The 20,702-nt window shown below is 44.2% G+C and overlaps 1 protein-coding gene and 1 pseudogene across 8 annotated transcripts in view; both read left to right on the top strand.

Annotated features, from left to right (window-relative positions):
* The first annotated feature begins 2,186 nt into the window (after positions 1-2,186).
* Positions 2,187-3,403, top strand: LOC129040647 (igLON family member 5-like; annotated as a pseudogene).
* A 6,128-nt stretch (positions 3,404-9,531) lies between these two features.
* The window catches only part of ZNF680 (zinc finger protein 680), a 64,011-nt gene continuing 52,840 nt past the window's right edge, over positions 9,532-20,702 (top strand). For 5 of the 8 annotated variants that reach the window (XR_008503697.2, XR_010127098.1, XR_010127095.1 and 2 more), the window contains exon 1: positions 9,543-9,707. Coding sequence is in view for 1 of the 8 variants with exons in the window: in XM_054495402.2 (XP_054351377.1) it covers positions 9,678-9,707 (30 nt within the window). In the remaining 7 variants the exon portion in view is untranslated. Of the gene's footprint in view, positions 9,708-20,702 lie in introns of all 8 variants that reach the window. The other 3 variants (XR_010127096.1, XR_008503696.2, XM_054495402.2) reach the window with 1 other exon arrangement.

Here is a 20,702-nt window from a genome sequence, read left to right as displayed (position 1 = left end):
GGCTTATAGAACTCTTCCACATCAAGAAATTGCCCAAACACCCACAGCTATTAAGTGACTGGGCTGAGACTCACTCTCCAGGGCTCTAAATCCTGGAGAGTAACACTTCTAAAATAGAAGCCAGATTCCTTTTAGATTTGTGCCCAAATAGTACTGTTTATTATCGGAAATAATCTCAATAAATTGCATAAGCACACGGTGGCTCATACCTGTAATCGTAGCACTTTGGCAGGCTGAGATGAGAGAATCATTTGATATCAGGAGTTAAAGTGCAGCCTGGGTAACATAGTAAGATCCTGTATCCATGAAAAAGACATTACCCAGGCATGATAATGCATGCCTGTATTCCCAGCTACTCGGGTGGCTGGGGCAGGAGGATTGCTTGAGCCTGGAAGGTTAAGACTGCAGGGAGCCATGATTGGTTACACCACTGCACTTTAGCCTGGGTGATGGAGTGAGACCTTGTCTCAAAAGAAAATAAAATAGCTGGGTGTGGTGGCTCACGACTGTAATCCCAGCACTTTTGGAGGCTGAGGTGGGCAGATCACCTGAGGTTGGGAGTTCGAGACCAGCCTGACCAACATGGAGAAATCCCATCTCTACTAAAAATAGAAAATTAGCCGGGCGTCGTGGCACATGTTCGTAATCCCAACTACTCAGGAGGCTGGGTCAGGAGAATCTCTTGAACCCGGGAGGCAGAGGTTGCAGTGAGCCGAGATCACACCATTGCACTCCAGCCTGGGCAACAACAGCAAAACTCTGTCTCAAAATAAATAAATTAATTGGCCGGGCATGGTGGCTCACACCTGTAATCCCAGTACTTTGGGAGGCCGAGGCGGGTAGATCACAAGGTCAGGAGATCGAGACCATCCTCGCTAACACGGTGAAACCCCATCTCTACTAAACATACAAAAAATTAGCTGGGTGCGGTGGTGGGGGCCTGTAATCCCAACTACTCGGGAGGCTGAGGCAGGAGAATGGCGTGAACCCGGGAGGTGGAGTTTGCAGTGAGCCGAGATTGCGTCACTGCACTCCAGCCTGGGCGACAGAGTGAGACTCCATCTCAAAAAAAAAAAAAAAGACATAGAATAATGTGGAGAAAACAGCTGAGAGATGAGTTTAGAAATCAAAGTCCAACAACGCATTACTTATTTTTTTATAGAAAAAAATTTGAAAACGTTTCAAAGAAAAAAGCTTTTAGAGAAATTAAATTTCACAGAGTTTAATTGAGCAAAGTATTATTTGCAAATCAGGCAATCTGTGGGCCCAGAGTAGGCTCAGACTTCAACACAGCCACATAGTAAAAAAAGATTTATAGACAGAAACAGCAAAGTAACATACAGAAAAAGAAAGTGAGGTACAGAAGCAGCCAGATTGATTACAGCTTGAGATATGTCTTATTTGAACATAGTTCAAAAAGTTGATGTCCTTTTATTGGCATAAACACAGTAGTTGGTACAAGAATGGGTTACAGTCTATTTATATATCCAGTTAGGTTCAGTTTACTATGTACAGTTTACTATGGTACTATGTACTGTGGCAATTAGCAATTGCCATAACAGAATTAAATAAATATTTCTTATGGTCATCTGCTAAAAGCTAATTAATTAGAAAAATTGGATAATGACTTTATGCTTTATTACATGTTAATTGTAAATGGTTCCAATCAGCATAAACATACTAAAGTATTTTCAACTTTGAAAGATCCAAGAATGATTAAATCCTTCTGAATAATTGTTTATAATAACTAAGATTATAGCCCTGTAGTTACAAAAATAATAGAAAAAATAAAGTTTTTCTATTTTATGATAACAACATTCTTCAAATTATTTGAAGTTTAAAGTTTAAAGGCACTGGGAAAAGGGATTACTAGAGATGTCATTTTACTATGTTACCCAATAATGTATTATTACCATTTGTTACCTGCAACCTTGATTAAGGTGGGATAGGTTACAGATGGTGACAGGATATACTTCATTCAATGCACAACAATTTAAACACACTAAAGCCACTTTTGTTTGATCTTAAAAATTATGGGTCGCGCCCCCCCAGCCCCCTCCCCCCACACCCCGGGCCGGTGCAGCCGCAGGAGGGGTCCCCCTCCCCCTTCCCCCTCTCCCCCCAGGCCTCGCGCGCCCCGGACCGGCCCCCCCTTTCCCCTCCCCCTCCGTGCCGCCTCTGTCGCGATGCCCCCGGCTGCGCCCGGGGCCCGGCTTCGGCTTCTCGCCGCCGCCGCCCTGGCCGGCTTGGGCGTCATCAACCGAGGGCTGCTCTCCCAGAGCCTGGAGTTCAACTCTCCTGCCGACAACTACACAGTGTGTGAAGGTGACAACGCCACCCTCAGCTGCTTCATCGACGAGCATGTGACCTGCGTGGCCTGGCTGAACTGCTCCAACATCCTGTACGCCGGCAACGACCGCAGGACCAGAGACCCGCGGGTGCGGCTGCTCATCAACACCCCCGAGGAGTTCTCCATCCTCATCACCGAGGTGGGGCTCGGCGACGAGGGCCTCTACACCGGCTCCTTCCAGACCCGCCACCAGCCGTACACCACTCAGGTCTACCTCATTGTCCACGTCCCTGCCCGCATTGTGACATCTCGTCGCCTGTGATGGTGAATGAGGGGGGTAATGTGAACCTGCTTTGCCTGGCCGTGGGGCGGCCAGAGCCCACGGTCACCTGGAGACAGCTGCGAGACGGCTTCACCTCGGAGGGAGAGATCCTGGAGATCTCTGACATCCAGCGGGGCCAGGCCGGGGAGTATGAGTGCGTGACTCACAACGGGGTTAACTAGGCCCCCGACAGCCGCCGCGTGCTGGTCACAGTCAACTATCCTCCGACCATCAGGGACGTGACCAGCGCCCACACTGCGCTGGGCCGGGCCGCCCTCCTGCGCTGCGAAGCTATGGCGGTTCCCCCCGCGGATTTCCAGTGGTACAAGGATGACAGACTGCTGAGCAGCGGCACGGCCGAGGGCCTGAAGGTGCAGAGGGAGCGCACCCGCTCGATGCTTCTCTTTGCCAACATGAGTGCCCGGCATTTCGGCAACTATACCTGTCGCGCCGCCAACCGGATGGGAGCGTCCAGCGCCTCCATCCGGCTCCTGCGCCCAGGATCCCTGGAGAACTCAGCCCCGAGGCCCCCAGGGCCCCTGGCCCTCCTCTCCGCCCTGGGTTGGCTGTGGTGGAGAATGTAGGCGCAACCCAGTGGAGCTCCCCTCCCCTCCCCCTGCAGGGGGCCTCAGGCCAAGAGTGAGAGAAAAGGGGGAGCAAGAGCCCTGGGTCTCTTGGGGGCAGAAGAGCTCTCGGCCACCAAGGAAGAAAAGAGGAGAGAGAGGAGGAGGCAGAGGAAGAAAGATCTTTAGAGAACCCATCACTGTGAGGGGTAAAGCAAAATTATGCAACTTTCTACAGCCATTCTCGCCACCCGTTCACGTTTCCGATTGTGACCCACTCCCGCCACCCCATACCCCTCTCTCTTAGCTCAGGCTGTCAACTGGCTTGTGTGGGTGTGGGTGTGTGAGTGTGCACCTGCACGCTTGTGTAGGTGTCTGTGTCTCTGTGTGTGTGTGTGTGTGGATGGGTGGGGGGAAGGGACTCAGCCGTCCTCCCACCCCCAAAACCCCCATGTCCACTGTCCCCAACCCTACTGCCTCTCACCTCTGGCTGGAGGTAGGTATGAGGCTCTGCAGTGGAAGCTGTGAAGAGAGGCTTACCAGGCTCCCTGCTTCCCCAGTATATGCAGGCACACTGACCCCTCCCCCTGTCGAAAGGACAACTCCTGGCAGGTTGGGAGTGGGGAGGGGCATCGCGCTCACCTGTCAAGCTGTCATTCAGCCTTTGTGAGTAAGTGGGGGACCTCCATCTGGGCTCTGGGCTTCCCTGCTATCAACCACCAGCTTCCTGTAGCCAGAGGCCCCATCGCTGGCTCAGTGGCCTGAGACCTTCCCACTTTTCCTGTCCCTCCCCACCCTGGATTTTCTGGACCCCTCTTGGGCCAATCGGTGCTTCCATCCAACTGTCAGACTGGTGGCAGAAGTCACCTGTCTGTTTCCGTGCTTTGCCCTACCCCTGCCACCACTCCCCTTGGCCTTGATTTCCCCACCTGCGGCACCAGCCAGCTGCCCTTGGGGCCTTTGCAGCTGGCCCACAGGTGTGGGCTTGCTGGTCTATCACTTCCTGGCCTCTCCACCAACTGTACCTCCCAAAGGCTACCTGACCGCCCTCACACACACTCAGACGCACCACACACACACACCGGCGACTGTGACCAGCAATAGCCCCCTGGCTCCAGCTGTCCTGTAGCTGGTGACTAGCTGTATTTCCCCCTGGGTAGGCATCTGTTGTCAGGAAGGGACACTGAGAGGCTGCAGCCTCAGCTCTGATTGTAGGACTACTCCACCCTGGTACACCACACCACACAAAGTGGGGGACAGAGAGGCATCACACAGACATCCTGAGCCCAGACAAAGATGCCATGTCACCAACTCCGACTCCCAGGAGACCCTCTATATAAACACCCACCCCAAACCACACCACCCAGAGTCTGGTGGAGAAGAGGAGACAGCAAGGAGCAGTGACTGTACCTCAGACGGGCGCATGGGCCCCATCCCACATTGTCTTCCATTCCCAGGATCCAGGGGATAGGGTGGGACCTGGGAGGGATTCTAGGGAGGGGGTGGGGGGCCCTGGGGGCCGTGTGTTCCAATTCATGGGGATTGTTGAGACCACCACACCAATAAACACCTTTTTCCAAAAAAAAAAAAAAAATTATGTTCATGGCCAAGTGCAGTGGCTCACGCCTGTAATCCCAGCACTTTGGGAGGCCGAGACGGGTGGATCACGAGGTCAGGAGATAGAGACCATCCTGGCTAACACGGTGAAACCTCATCTCTACTAAAAATACAAAAAATTAGCCGGGCATGGTGGCGGGGACCTGTAGTCCCAGCTACTCGGGAGGCTGAGGCAGGAGAATGGTGGGAACCTGGGAGGCAGAGCTTGCACTGAGCCGAGATTGCGCCACTGCACTCCAGCCTGGGCGACAGAGGGAGACTCCATCTCAAAAAAAAAAAAAAAAAAATTATGTTCACACAGGCTAGATGTGGCTTGCATTCCAATGGTTGAGACTCTTTCACCTGAGACTGAGACTCGGTGGTCTTCAGTTCACTGTCTTCTAGTTGCATGATGAGTGCTGTGTAAGATCAAGATTCAGAGGAAGAGGAGATGGTCAAGAGGAATCTGATTTGGTTGCATTCATGGCTTCCCAGAAGCACCGTGAATCTCAATAAAAGAAACCACTGGCTGGTGCGGTGGCTCGCACCTGTAATCCCAGCACTTTGGGAGGCCGAGGTGGGTGCATCACCTGAGGTAAGGAGTTCGAGACCAGTCTGACCAACATAGAGAAACCCTGTCTCTACTAAAAATACAAAAAAAAAATTATCTGGGCGTGGTGGTGCATGCCTGTAATCCCAGCTACTTGGGAGGCTGAGGCAGGAGAATCACTTGAACCCGGTAGTCGGAGGTTGTAGTGGGCCGAGATTATGCCATTATGCCATTGCACTCCAGCCTGGGCAACAAGAGCGAAACCCAATCTCAAAAAAAAAAAAAAAAAAAAAAAGAACACTAACTGAGAATTAGGATATTAAACCTGGACAAGAGAGAGAATAAACACCTGTGATTGAGCAACTTAAATTGGAAGGTGATTGCCAGAAATTGCATCTGGAAAAGACTGGGAGTAAGTGCGAAGATGGCCCTGATGTAAAAGGGAAGACTCCACCTAATCTGAAGCGTGCTAAGATTATAGAAGCAGGAGATGGGCAGCCATAAATTAAAAAGAAGACGAAGTGGTTGGTCGCGGTGGCTCACGCCTGTAATCCCAGAACTTTCAGAGACCAGGGCGGGTAGATCACGAGGTCAAGAGTTCAAGACCAGCCTGGTCAATATGGGAAACACAGTCTCTACTAAAAATACAAAAATTAGCCCGGCTTGGTGGCAGGCACCTGTAATCCCAGCTACTTGGGAGGCTGAGGCAGAGAATTGCTTAAACCCGTGAGGCGGAGGTAGCAGTGAGCCGAGATCCTGCCACTGCACTCCAGCCTAGGTGACAGAGTGAGACTCCGCCAAAAAAAAAAAAAAAAAAAAAAAAAGAAGACACACACACACACACACACAGATGATGTCACATTGAAAATTTGGCTGAAATTTTGAAAATACTGTCAATTAAGTTTGAGTTTTCACTGAAGCAAAAAATAAAACAAGTATCTTAGAATTAACTGTATTTTATTGTCTTAATGTGCAATTGGTAAAACCAATTTACTTCTTTAAATTTCAAATTTTTCTGACTATAATGCAGTAGACTATGACTCTAAACATTTCCCTCATGCATTTTGTGGGAATTATGACTTATCATAGAGTCAATCACAAAGAGAGTCTACACTTAAATTTTCTCCTTGCATCTTAAATTTCAGTATCTATAATCCTCCATAAAAAAGAATATGAGAGGCTGGGCATGGTGGCTCACTCCTGTAATCCCACCATTTTGGGAGGCCGAGGCTGGTGGATCACCTGAGGTCAGGAGTTCGAGACAAGCCTGGCTAATGTAGTGAAACCCTGTCTCTAGTAAAAATACAAAAATTAGCCGGGCGTGGTGGCAGGCGCCTGTAATCCCAGCTACTCAGGAGGCTGAAGCAGGAGAATCACTTGAACCCAGGAGGCGGAGGTTGCAGTGAGCTGAGATGGCGCAATTGCACTCCAGCCTGGGCGACAAAAGTGAAACTCCATCTCAAAAAAAAAAAAAAAAAAAAAAATGAGGCCGGGCGCAGTGATTCACACCTATAATCCCAGCACTTTGGGAGGCCGAGGCAGGTGGATCACCTGAGGTCAGGAGTTCAAGACCAGCCTAGCCAACATGGTGAAACCCAATCTGTACTGAAAATACAAAAATTATCTGGGCGTGGTGGTGTGCGCTTGTGGCCCCAGCTACTCGGGAGGCTGAGGCAGGAGAATTGCTTGAACTGGGAGGCAGAGGTTGCAGAGAGTCTAGATTACTCTGCTGCACACCAGCCTGGGTGACTGAGCAAGACTCCATCTCATAAATAAATAAATAAATAAAGCAAATCTAACATAGAAGAACTTTTCATAGTTTTAATGCAGCCAACAACTGATCAAATGCTTTTCTATAAATGCTAAAATGAAGGCATAACATCAAGTGATTTGAGAGTTAAATTACCTCAACATTCATATTTTGAAAATTTAAAATTCTTTCAATGCAAAACAAGAAAAGTCAAATATAACTACAACGCCTCAAAAGATCAAACCCTTGCTTCTTTTAGTCTTACATAAAAGTAAATGATACATTTTAACTTTGGATTACTCTGTATAATAAACACTAGAGTAATGTCTAAAATGTTAGTGTCTTAGTGCTTTCTACTGTGAATTACCTGATGATTACTTCTACTTGATTTCTAATTTTTTTTACATTTACTGAATTTGAAGAATATTATTTAATGTGAACACTCTGGTGTTTTCTAAGGTATACTTCTTAGAACAAATGGTTTTTCTCTATTTATTATATTATTCATAGGGTCTGTCTAAAATACAAATTTCCTAAAGTTGAAGAAAGTGTCAACAACTGTTTGAGGGTTTCTCTCCAGTATAAATTCTCCTGTGTACAATAAGATATAAGTGAAGATATTAAACTCAACTTTTCAAAGTCAGGAAATGTAACATTAAAAAATGAGGTGAATCTTAATAACATAAATAAAGTATACAATCACAAAAAACAGATACTGTCGGAATCCACTTATATGAGATAGCTAGAAACAGAAACCAAAACGATATTTTGAAAAAGATAAATAATAGGAAATTGGGCAGTTGTTTCAGGAGTATTGAGTTTTGTTTAGAAGATAAAAATGTTTGCCGGGCGCGGTGGCTCATGCCTGTAATCCCAGCACTTTCGGAGGCCAAGGCGGGCGGATCACCTGAGGTTGGGAGTTTGAGACAACCCTGACCAACATGGAGAAACTCCATCTCTACTAAAAATACAAAATTAGCTGGGTTTGGTGGCACATGCCTGTAATCCCAGCTACTCGGGAGGCTGAGGCACTAGAATCACTTGAACCCAGGAGGTAGAGGTTGCAGTGAGTTGCGATCACGCCATTGCACTCCAGCCTGGGTGACAAGAGCAAAACTCTGTCTCAAAAAAGAAAAAAAGAAAAAGAAAGACCAGGGAGGGATCTGTAGACATAGAGCTTTCTTCTTCTGTGGCCCCATTGTGCTTTGTTTACTGTCTGATCTCTGGAAGAAAGGTGGGCAACAGGTGGTCTTCCTGTTGTTATTTTATTCCTGCTGTACTCTGCTCTTTCTATGGCCACTATCTGTTCTACCCTTGGAACTGAAGAGAGATGTTGGTAGGGAAAGACTTTCCCCTTATTTATGGCAGAAAAAGGATGTTCAAGCCCGGTGTGATGGCTCATGCCTGTAATCCCAGCACTTTGGGAGGATGAGACAGAAGGATTACTTAAGGTCAGGGGTTCGAGTCCAGCCTGGCTGACATGGCAAAATTCCATTTCTACTAAAAATACAAAAATAAGCCAGGCATGGTGGCACATGCCGTAATCACAGCTACTCTGGGGAGGATAAGGCAGGAGAATTGCTTGAGTCCAGAATGTGGAGATTGCAGTGAGCCGAGATTGCACCACTGCACTCCAGCCTGGACATAAGAGCGAGACTCTGTTTGAAAAGAAAAGAAGAGAAGAGAAAGGAAAAGAAAGAAAAGAAGAGAAGAGAAAGGAAATAAAAAGAAAGGAAGAAAAGAAAAGAAAAAAGAAAAGGGATGTTCAGGATTTCATCTTCTGCCATCAGAGCTGCACTTCAATGTGGCAGCTGTTGGCCACCTGTGGCTACTGGGTGCGTGGAATGTGGCTGGTCTGAACTGCGATGTGGTAGAAAGGTCAAATACATAGTTTTAATTTTTTTTCCAAAATATATATACCTTACTAATAATTACATACTGGTCACATATTAAAATGATAATATTTTGGATATATTGGGTTAATTAAATTTCTACAATGAATTCCTCCTGTTTTTTTTCTTTTTAAAATTTTCCTTCTAGAAAATTTAGAATTCACATGTGGCTCACATTCAATTTCAGAGGATTGCCTTTTTTAAAAAAATGTCAGGCTACCCGCTCAAAGGACAAGAAGCCAGGGAGCTCATAAAATTGGAAAATTTTAAATAATTGTTATTGCATTATTTTCATGTGTGAATAGCCACATAATATATTATTTATAAAGGCATACGACCTTATACACAGGGTTATATGCAAATACCCTCTGGGGTGAGCCTGGTCCGCTCAGGGAGGAAGCCCTGCCTGAGAACGCTGCAGCTTTGATTTCACTCTTTCTACGTTCAGCCCAGCCGCTGAGCACATATTCTGTCACTCAGGGCATTAGGGGGTGGGGCCCTAAACATTATCCAATCAGGAACGCTGGGCTGGGACCCGTCCAATCAGGCACGCAGCTGGAGCGGACAGGACGGCTTCCGGGATTTGGCGGGGCCTTTGTCTCTAGCTGCTGCGGGAGCTCCAGGTCTAGTTTTTACTGCTCTGTGTATTCTGCTCCTAGAGGCCCAGCCTCTGTGGCTCCGTTACCTACAGGTATTGGGAGATGCACAGCTAAGATGTCAGGACCACCTGGAAGCCTAGAAATGGTGAGAGTGCGGTCCGACACCCCGAGAGAGGGGGAGGGGCTGGTTGGAACCGGTCGGAAGTGGCTGTGGCAGGACTCCAGGCTCCAAGCACTGGGCTCCAAAATCCGCGGCCCGAGTTGTCCTTGGCGCAGCTCGGCTCTCAGTCCCCTTCAGCCATAAGATGGCGGCTGGGCTGACAGCCGGACCCCGGGCGTCATGTCTCCTCCCTGCGCAGTGACTGTGCCTTGGCCTGGAGCCCTCGCTGGGCAGCTCTGCACCCGCAGTGCCGCATCTCTGCCCGATAACTCGGTGTGCAGGGTTCATAAATGGGAAGAGCTTTGGTCCATGGGGTCCCAGTCCCTCCTTTTTTCTATTAAAAATTCATGGAAGTCACTGCAAATATATTTAAAAATGTAATAGAAGAGTGGTTCAAAAATCATAGAGCACCCAGCTATGATTTGTAATTTGTGGTCCATGGGAGGGGCTTGAAGGAAAGACTTTTAAGTGGTGTATGATGAATAAAATAAAATTCAATAATCGGTTAGGTACAGTTACATAGCTTCTTAATTTGTAAGATCAAAGTGGAAATTTTCTGGTTATGTAATCGGAGGGTACTTGGCAGTTTATAGTTGGTTAAGCAAGAATTTTATTTCCCCCAATGTAGTAATTTACAAAAAACAATGTATTTGAGTTAGATTTTTTTTTTTTTTTTTTTTGAGACGGATTCTCGCTCTGTCGCCCAGGCTAAGTGCAGTGGCGCGATCTCGGCTCACTACAACCTCTGCCTCCCGGGTTCAAGCGATTCTCCTGTCTCAGCCTCCCGAGTAGCTGGGATTACAGGCGCCCGCCACCACGCCCGGCTAATTTTTGTATTTTTAGTAGAGACGGGTTTCACCATGTTGGACAGGCTGGTCTCGAACTCCTGAGCTTGTGATCTGCCCGCCTCGGCCTCCCAAAGTGCTGGGATTACAGGCGTGAGCCACCGCGCCTAATGTACTTTTTTTTTTTTTTCTTTTTTGAGACGGAGTCTCGCTCTGTTGCCCAGGCTGGAGTGCAGTGGCGCGATCTCGGCTCACTGCAAGCTCCGCCTCCTGGGTTCACGCCATTCTCCTGCCTCAGCCTCCTGAGTAGCTGGGACTACAGGCGCCCACCACCATGCCTGGCTAATTTTTTTGTATTTTTAGTAGGGACAGGGTTTCACCATGTTAGCCAGGATGGTCTTAATCTCCTGACCTCGTAATCCACCCGCCTTGGCCTCCCAAAGTGCTGGGATTACAGGCGTCAGCCACCGCGCCCGGCCCTAGTGTACATTTTTGATACTGTATTTTAATTAATCACTTTTTGAGAAATCATTGGATGGTACTTTTTAAAAGATTTGTTTTCCGTTTGTAAAAATTTTCTGTAAGAAGAAAGCAAAGAGTAATCCCCGGACACTATTGTAAAAAATCTCTGCTGCCTCTTTTCCTTTTATTTTCCCTAGGCACAGAGATCTTATCAGAATTTTGGAGGGGTCACAGTTTCCCTTTGGAAACTTTATGGGGTGATGTGTCCTCGGCTACCCTTCAGATTTTTCCTGGTCCTGGGTTTCAGTACTGTCTGGGAATAAACCATGATACCCACCATGAGTATGTCTGCTAGAGTGCCTAATGAGTATCAGCTCCTGGGTCATTTTCTCCCATAGGACTGCCTGAGGTACAAAGTGTAGCCTCTCTAGGGAGCAGCTGGATGCCCTGGGGCTGAGAGAAATCTCCTGGTGTACTCTTCCTTGGAAAGGCTGACACCTTGAGACATTAAGATTGTCTTCACCCAACTCAGCTTCCGTTTCTTTGGGACACATTGCTGGTCAATCAGATGCTGGTATTGAGGGAAAAACATAGAAATAATTTCTGCCTTTTGGATTCTCTGAGGGGGCAGAAAAATAGTGAAAAAAATATGATGAAAAAAGAGTGAAAGACAAATAGTGAAAAATTTGTAAAGGAAATTAAAAGGTAAAATATTTACAAATGGTGTAAAAGAAGTGAGTTTCAGAAAAAAATTAATATCTACGTATATTCCATTTGTTAAAAATTCTCATTTACTATTTTGTTCTCCAGACTGAGTTTAGTAATTGTCACAGGTAGTTTTTTTATGGCTGGGTAATTTTTTTTTTTTTTCCTGAGACAGTCTCATTCTGTCACCCAGGCTGGAGTGCAGTCACATGATCTTGGCTCACTGCAACCTCTGTCTCTTGGGTTCAAGCGATTCTCCTCCCTCAGCCTCCTGAGTAGCTGAGACTACAGGTGCTAGCCACCACGCTTAGCTAATTTTTGTATTTTTAGTAGAGATGAGGTTTCACCATGTTGGCCAGTCTGGTCTCAAACTCTTGATCTCAGGTGATCCACCCGCCTTGGCCTCCCAAAGTATTGGGATTACAGGCGTGACCCACCGCACCCAGCCTAGCTGGGTAATTTCAAACAGAATTCCAAGCCTTAACTTTTAGAATGCTAGCTATCTAGGGAAAAAATACAGAAAATCTCTTCTCCATTTTGGCTTTAGAAAATGAATACATTTCTGGCCGGGTGCAGGGGGGTGGATCACCTGAGGTCAGGAATTCGAGGCCAGCCTGGCCAACATGGTGAAGCCTTGTCGCTACTAAAAATACAAAAATTAGCCGGGCGTGGTGGCACATGCCTGTAATTCCAGCTACTTGGGAGGCCGAAGCAGGAAAATTGCTTGAACCCAGGGGGGCGGAGGTTGCAGTGAGCCAAGATTGTGCCACTTCATTCCAGCCTGGGCGAAAGAGCGAAACTTCATCTCAAAAAAAAAAAAAAAAAGTAAAGAAAAGAAAATGAATACATTTCCACCAGAAAATGTGGTAGGTAATTGGTGAAGTTACATAGATTCTTGAAAACATTAGTACCTCTTTTTGCACAGCAAATTTGTAACAGTGAATATTTCTAGTCTATACCCTGTTATCTTGATTTCTGAGTTTTGTGCTAAATTTCATGAGATGAAACTTGGTACCTCCTAGAAGTGTTTCCATATGAATAATTGTTTACTACATAATTTTTAATGGAAATAATAATACATTTATTATCTAAAAGGAATACTTTTGCTTTTCTTATTGAGATATAAAATGTAAGCATCTTCAAAAAAGTCCTCCCTGGCCAGGCACAGTGGCTCAAGCCTGTAATCCCAGCACTTTGGGAGGCCAAGGTGGGTGGATCACTTGAGGTGAGGAGTTTGAGACCAGCCTGGACAACATGGTGAAACCCCGTCTCTACCAGAAATATAAAAAATTAGCCACGTGTGGTAGTGGGCGCCTGTAATCCCAGCTACTCAGGAGGCTGAGGCAGGAGAATTGCTTGAACCCAGGAGGTAGAGGTTGCAGTGAGCTGAGATCGCACCACTGCTCTCCAGCCTGGGTGACAGGGCGAGACTCTGTCTCAAAAACAACAGCAAAAAAAACCTAAACAAACAAATAAAAAAAAAAAGTGGATTTATATGCCTGTGCTCCAAACTTGCTGAGTCACTCTGGCCCGGATGTCTGCCTTTGCCTATTCCTGACCAAAGCACATCCATGTACCTTACAGCCCCCAAAATGAATAAAGCCTTTCCTAGAAGTTGCCAACTTCCTAATGAAAACTTTGCCCTTGACTTTGGTAATATCAAAAATTGCAGATATATGTGGAAGGAAAATAAACTCTTGGGATCCTGAACTCACTATGCCAAAAGTTAAGCTGGGAACTGGGTCATGCAAAGATTGGCTTCCTTTTATTCCCAAACAGATAGCTGTAATTTCACATGCTTACTTTATCTTGTATAAAATGTAGAGTTACTGAGGGAGAGAGAGAAGGGGGAATGCATGATTGACTTTTCCGAACCCTTTCTACATGTAAAATATAGATTCACTGAGTGCTAATCAGAGCCTCATGGGAATGTAGCCAATAGCCTCATCACCTACACTCCCTCTTGTTTCTCCCACCCGGCCTTTTTTCTTCCCCTCCCACTTGCTCTTTCTTCTTTAAATACTGAAGTTCCCAAAACATTCTTTGGAAAAAACACAGGACACAGATCCTATTGCGACTTGTGTTTCTTTCTCCCAGGTGTGTCCTCAGCATTAACAAAATAAATCTCAAAATTGATTGAAAAAAAAAGAAAAAAAGAAAGCAACCCCTTTTCTGCCTAAACTTTGCAATCTTTAAAGATTTATAGTTGGTGCTTCCTCCTTTGGAATTCAAATTTTGTTTACATAAATCTGTGTTTTGTTTTACAAAGTCTAGAAACTGCCTCAAAACAGTAACAACTTCATCTTCAGTAAGACCCTCCCAATCCCCTTCCATCTTAACCTTAACTACATCTGCCTGTGGGTCCCCAGATTTCCAGGGCTCTGTAGCTTTTCTCAGTATAAAGGCTTCTTCCATGGCTGGGGTGAGCAGCTTGAGACATCTGCAGGGGAGGCTCCCCAGAAAGAGCTGGGCCTTTAATAATCTCCTCCCAGGTGAGAGAGGACTGAAAACTTACAGGAAATTAGCTCTGATAACAGACCCCCTTTTCCCACAGCTGCCACCCCAGGATTCCCACCCACTCACAAACATACCCAGAAATTGATGTGTCCACACTCCTCCCAGGACTAGGCACCACCATCAGGAATTTCACCACAGCATTTTTGATCCTAGTGTTTTTTTTTTGCCAAAAATCCACAAAAGTGTTTACAGTCTCCTGCATATCCCCACCCCCAGACACTGAATCTGCAGCAGCAACCTGCTTCTTCCACCAACCAACGGTTCTGTACCACCTGTTCATAATCTCATCTGCCTGCCCGGACACAGAAATAAACAAGTACAGCCCCACCTGGGCCACTATCTGTAGGACAAACTAGTCCTTCCACCTACATTGCACTCTCCTCCACCCATGGATTTTATTCCTTTTAACTTTTATTTTTGTTTCAGGGTTGGGGTAAACGTACGAGTTGTTATATAAGCAAAATTGTGGCATAGGGGTTTGGTGTAGATTATTTTGTTAATGAGGTACTATGCATAGCATAAACAGGTATTTTTTCTAGTCCTTTCTGTCCTCCCACCCACCACCCTCAACTAGGCCTGTGTCTGTTTTTCCTCTCTTTGTCCTCCACCTCCTGGGTTCAAGCAATTCTGCCTCAGCTTTCTGAGTAACTGGAACTACAGGTGTATGCAACCATGGCCGGCTAATTTTTGTATTCTTAGTAGAGACAGGGGTTTCACCACATTGGCCAGGCTGGTCTCAAACTCCTGACCTCAAGTGATCTGCCTGCCTCAGCCTCCCAAAGTGCTGGGATTGCAGGCATGAGCCATTGCACCCGGCCTTTTTTGTTTTTTTTTTTTTTTTTCTTTTTTTTTTAAGATAGACCCTTGCTCTGTCACCCAGGCTGGAGTGCAGTGGCACGATCTTGGCTCACTGCAACCTCTGCCTCCCGGATTCAAGCTATTCTCCAGCCTCAGCCTCGTGAGTAGCTGGGATTACAGGTGCGTGCCAACACACCTGGCTACTTTTTGTATTTTTAGTAGAGACGGGTCTCGACCTGTTGGTCAGGCTGGTCTCGAATTCCTGACCTTGTGATCTGCCTGCCTCAGCCTCCCAAAGTGCTGGGATTACAGGTATGAACCACTGCGCCCGGCCTTATGGTAAACTTTTTTTTTTTTTTTTGAGACAGTGTCTCGCTCTGTCGCCCAGTCTGGAGTGTAGTGGCGCGATCTTGGCTCACTGCAGGCTCCGCCTCCAGGTTCACACCATTCTCCTGCCTCAGCCTCCGGAGTACCTGAGACTACAGGTGACTGCCACTACGCCTGGCTAATTTTTTTGTATTTTTAGTAGAGACGGGGTTTCACCATGTTTGCCAGGGTGGTCTCAATCTCCTGAGCTCGTGATCCGCCTGCCTTGGCCTCCCAAAGTGCTGGGATTACAGGCGTGAGCCACTGTACCCGGCCCACCTTATGGTAAAAGTTTTAAAATTCTTTACAAATTTTGAATAATAGACCTTTGTCAGAAGCATATTTTACAAATATTTTCTTTTTATTGTGTAGGTTGTTTGTTTACTCTATTGATAGTTTGCTTTGCTGTGAAGAAGCTCTTTAGTTTCTTTAGGTCCCATTTATCAAGTTTTTGCTTTTGTTGCAATTGCTTTTGGTATCTTCATTATAAAATCTTTGCCAGTTCCTATGTCGATAATATTTTCTTTATCCAATTGACATAGGTATTTTTTAGATTTTCTTTCAGGGTTTTTTACAATTTTATGTTCTACATTTAGGTCTTTAATCACCTGGAGTTGATTTTTTTTTATATGGTGTAAGGAAAGCATCCAGTTTCAGTCTTTTACATAGTGCTAGCTGGTTATTCCTGCACCATTTATTAAATAGGGAATTCTTCCTGCATTGCTCTTGTGACCTTTGTGGAAGATCAGATGGTTGCAGGTGTGTGGCATGATTTCTGGGCTCTCTATTCTGTTCCATTGTTCTATAGTCTGTGTTTGTACCGGTATCATGCTGCTTTGGTTACTGTACCTCTGTTGTATAATTTGAAGTCAGGTAATGTAATGCCACCTGCTTTGTTCTTTTTGCTTATGATTGCCTTGGCTATTCAGGTTTTTGTTTTTTTTTCGGTTTCATATAAATTTTAAAATACTTTTTTTTTTTTTTTAGTTCCGTGAAGAATGTTTTTGGTAGTTTGATAGAAATAGCATTAATTCTGTAAATTTCATTTGGCAGTATGGCCATTTTAATGATATCAATCTTTTCTATCCATGAGCATAAAATGGCTGCCCATTGGCTTGTGTCATCTCTGACTTCTTTAAGAAGCATTTTGTAATTTTTGTTTTAGAGATTTTTCACCTCCCTGATTAGGTGTATTCCTAGACATTTTATTATTTTTGTGGTTATTGTGAATGGGATTTTTTTTTTATTTGGCCTTAGGTTGAATGTTGATGATGTTCAGAGATGTTACTGATTTTTGTACACTTATTTTGTATCCTGAAACTTCTGTTTTCTAGTTTGTGTGCATAGATTTTCTAGTTCCTGTGCATAGAAGTGTTCATAGTAGACTTCAATAGTTATTTGTATTTCTGTGGGGTCAGTGGTAGTCATTTCTAATTGTGTTTATTTGGACCTTCTCTTATTTCTTTATTATTGTAGCTAGTGGTTTGTTTATCTTTTTTTTTTTTTTTTTTTTTTTAACAAAGATTTAACTCCTGGATTTTTTGGTCTCGTATGTTTTTTTCTGTTTAAATCTTCAGTTCAGATCTGATTTTGGTTATTTCTTGTCTTTTCCTAGCTTAGGGGTTGGTTTGCTCTTGCTTTCTCTCATTCTTTTATTCATGATGTTAGGTTGTTAAATTGAGATCTTTGTAACTTTTGGATGTGAGCTTTTAGTGCTGTAAATTTCTCTTTAACACAGCCTTAGCTGTGTTGCAGAGATTCTGGTATGTTGTATCTTTGCTCTCATTTTTTGCAATGAACTTCATTTCTGCTTTAATTTCATTATTTACTCAAAAGTCACTTAGGCTCAGGTGGCATAATTTCCATGTATTTGTATCATTTCAAGTGGTTTTTTTTTGGTATTATATTTTTATCAAGCTGTGCTCTGTGTGTGTGGTTGGTGTAATTTTGGAATTTGCTGAGTGTCTTATTTCTGATTGTGTGGTTCAATTTTAGAGTATGTGCCACATGGTAATGAGAAGAATGTATAGTATGTTGTTTTCAGATTAAGAGTTTCGTAGGACTATTTGTCCAAGTGTTGAGTTTAGGTCCTGAGTTCTTTGTAAATTTTCTGCCCTAATAATCTAACAGGGTCTGTGGGGTGTTGTAGTCTCCCACTCATATTGTGTCAGAATCTAAGTCTCTTCATAGGTCTCTGAGAACTTGCTTTATTCATGTACATCCACAGATTTTTTTTATAACACCTTTCTGTATTCTGCTTTTTCTCTCTGTAAACATTCTTTCAAGTGCACACAGTGTGCCCAAGGCTACTTCTGGGATACCTGAATCCAGTGTCTACTGAAATTCAGATGTCCAAGAGTTCAAGAGCATGTCTAAAGACTTGGCTGTTATAGGAGAAAATAAAAATAAGAGGCTCTATTCTCCTACCTGAAAATAAGGAAGGCTATTAAGGCTATTATCCTCATCTCTCTTTTCTTAAAGCATTCGGATTATATGTACTTTTTTTCTCTGCTTTATTGAAATATATGTAAGTCATATAAATCATATTAATCTAGGTGTAGCTAAATAAACAGTTCAGTATATAACAGTGGAGTTGGAGTTGAACCTTGGTTTCTATTTATTACTTCAGAACAATTACCATTGTCACATGAAGCATTTGTAGGCAACCTACAATCATATACTTTTTTTTTTTTTTTTTTTTTTTTGAGATAGAGCGTTACTTTGTCCCCCAGGCTGGAGTGCAGTGGCACAGTCTCAGCTCACTGCAACTCCATTTCCCAGGTTCAAGGAATTCTCCTCCCTCATCCTCCTGAGTAGCTGGGACTACGGGCATGTGCTACCATGCCTGGCTAATTTTTGTATTTTTAGTAGAGACAGGATTTTGCCATGTTGGCCAGGCTGGTCTTGAACTCCTGACCTCAGGTGATCTGCCCATCTCGACCTCCCAAAGTGCTGGGATTACTGGCGTGAGCCACCATGCCTGGTCAACATTCATATAAATTAAAGAGTATTTTCTACAATAATATAAATATAAGGCCACAATATTTACTTTGAACCAAACCCTTAGTCATTTTAATATTGTTATTTCTACTTTTTAAATATAAAGTGTTTTAACTGAATTATGGTTAAAGAACACTTTCACAAATCCTACATACATTATGACCAGTACATTAAAATTATTTATATTTAGATACTTATCTCTAATATCTAAATAAAACTTATTACCAAATTGTTACAGTAGATACTAGTCTTACATACTTATTGCCTTATCCAGTAGGGATAACTATAAGTAAGCATGAGTTTAGTGTCTTTCATTTCAGTAAGTTAGAATGCTGCTATTAAAGGACAAATAAACACAAATGATGTGACCACCAAAAAAACTATAATAGCTCTCCTCTTAGCTGTGTTGCAAGCTCAAATATATTCCACTATATAAACAAAATCAGATTCTAATTTTTCATCAAAAAGTGCTGGTGGTGACAGAGCACAGTGGCTCACGCCTGTAATCACAGCACTTAGGGAGGCCAACGCGGGTGGATCACTTGAGGTCAGGAATTCGAGACCAGAATGGCCAACATAGTGAAACCTGTCTCTACTAAAAATATAAAAATTAACCGGGTATGGTGGCAGGTGCCTGTAATTCCAGCTACTCTGGAGGCTGAAGCAGGAGAATTGCTTTAACGTGGGAGGCGGAGGGTGCTGAGATCATGCCACTGCACTCTAGCCTGAGTGACAGAACGAGACTCCATCTCAGAAAAAAAGTGCTGGTGGATGTAGTCTGATGTATTCCAATAGAATCCCCCCTTTCAATGGCTAAAAGATGAGAAAGCAGCAGAAATGGAGGAATCTTATAAAATTCTGCTGAGAATATGCTCCCTTCTTCATAATGCTCATGTTTCTCGTGCTGAGTAGCTGTGTAATTTGGGTATTTAGAGAGAAATATTTTATAGGGAAATATTTTCTGGCTGACTTCATCAATCTTACATGTAATCTGAGTTTTTTCTCAAGATGCATTTAACTTATTTTTTCTCTCAATATAATCTTTCTGAGACTGAGAGATGTTTTTCTCTCCAATGCTTTGAGTGTCTGTTTCAGAAGCCATTTTAGCATTTCACAGTGTCCGTGAATGAGGTGGGCTGTCACACTGGAACTCCTGGAGCTATCTCTTTACAGACTCATGCTGGAAATCCCACAGAACGTTTTCCATGTCACCATTATAAATAGAAACTGAGCCTAAAACATTGTTCCCATTCTCATTATTGTGAAGGTGCATTCCTACCCAGGAGGCCTGCAGGCTCTCCTCCTGCAGCTCAGGCTTCGCTCTCTGATGTGGCGCTGGAGTGCTGCTGTGGCACTTGGGGTTCATGTGAGATGTGACCTCCCAGCTGTTCACCCTGTATTGTGGGCTGTACCTCAGTGGCAGAAGGTAGGGGTCAAGAGAAAACTCCAGCCACCAGGAGAGGGCAAGCAGAAGTGCTGTAGTCCAACGCTCGGGGAGTAGAGAGCCATTGCTTCAAAATGTAAATAGCCAAGATGATAGCACACTATTCAGATGTTTCTGTAGGAGACTGAGAGCCTACCTTTAGCAGGCACGTGGTTTTATATTGCAAAACTACCCTCTGTCATGAAGATCTTAAAAGTTTATTTTGTAATTATATATAACAAATTAACATACACGGATGGCCTCCCCAATTACCAGGTGAATTTAGAATGAACTACGCATGACATGGTGCTGTAAGTTTTTCTACTCATGGGCTAATTATGGTGACCATCTTTCTGTCTTTGCAATCTGTTAAGCAGATTGACCTTGATGCATGTCAAATTCTGGTTTAATTGTGTAATATAACAGTTTCATTTCTGTTCAGTCATTGTGGAGTTGCTCTAGGGCTGGAGAAAATTTGTCTTTTAATTATATTTCCCAAGAACTGTCTAGAATTACCAGACATGACATAAACATATAAGGCGCCAACCAAGCTTTACTCTAGAGGGGCCTTTCCCTCTCAGGCTTTCGGTCAGCTCACAATTGTGCTGCAGAATGCATACTCTCCCCTAAATATGCAGGCAGAATTGTTTCTCTGCTTGTTTGATAATCTGTAGTCCTTTATAGTCACTTTTAAAGAGGTTAGACCAAATTTCACAGGGCAGCAATCAACCATTTTACCTCTTTCAATGACTCTTGTATTTTCAGACCTGAAACTGATTCAGAGACCATGAGGCTCACAAACTTAAGAGTAACATGTGTGCATTGAGCAGAAATGAGAATCTCTGCTTTCTCTTTCCTCGTGTTGCTAAAATGTCCATAAATCTGCAGGTGACACCTGCTACTACTCCATTTATTCAGGACCTA

This window comes from Pongo pygmaeus, chromosome 6 (genome assembly GCF_028885625.2).
Source record: "Pongo pygmaeus isolate AG05252 chromosome 6, NHGRI_mPonPyg2-v2.0_pri, whole genome shotgun sequence".
Lineage (NCBI taxonomy): Eukaryota > Metazoa > Chordata > Mammalia > Primates > Hominidae > Pongo > Pongo pygmaeus.
Note: the sequence above shows the minus strand (reverse complement) of the source record. Positions and strands in the feature narration are given on the sequence as shown.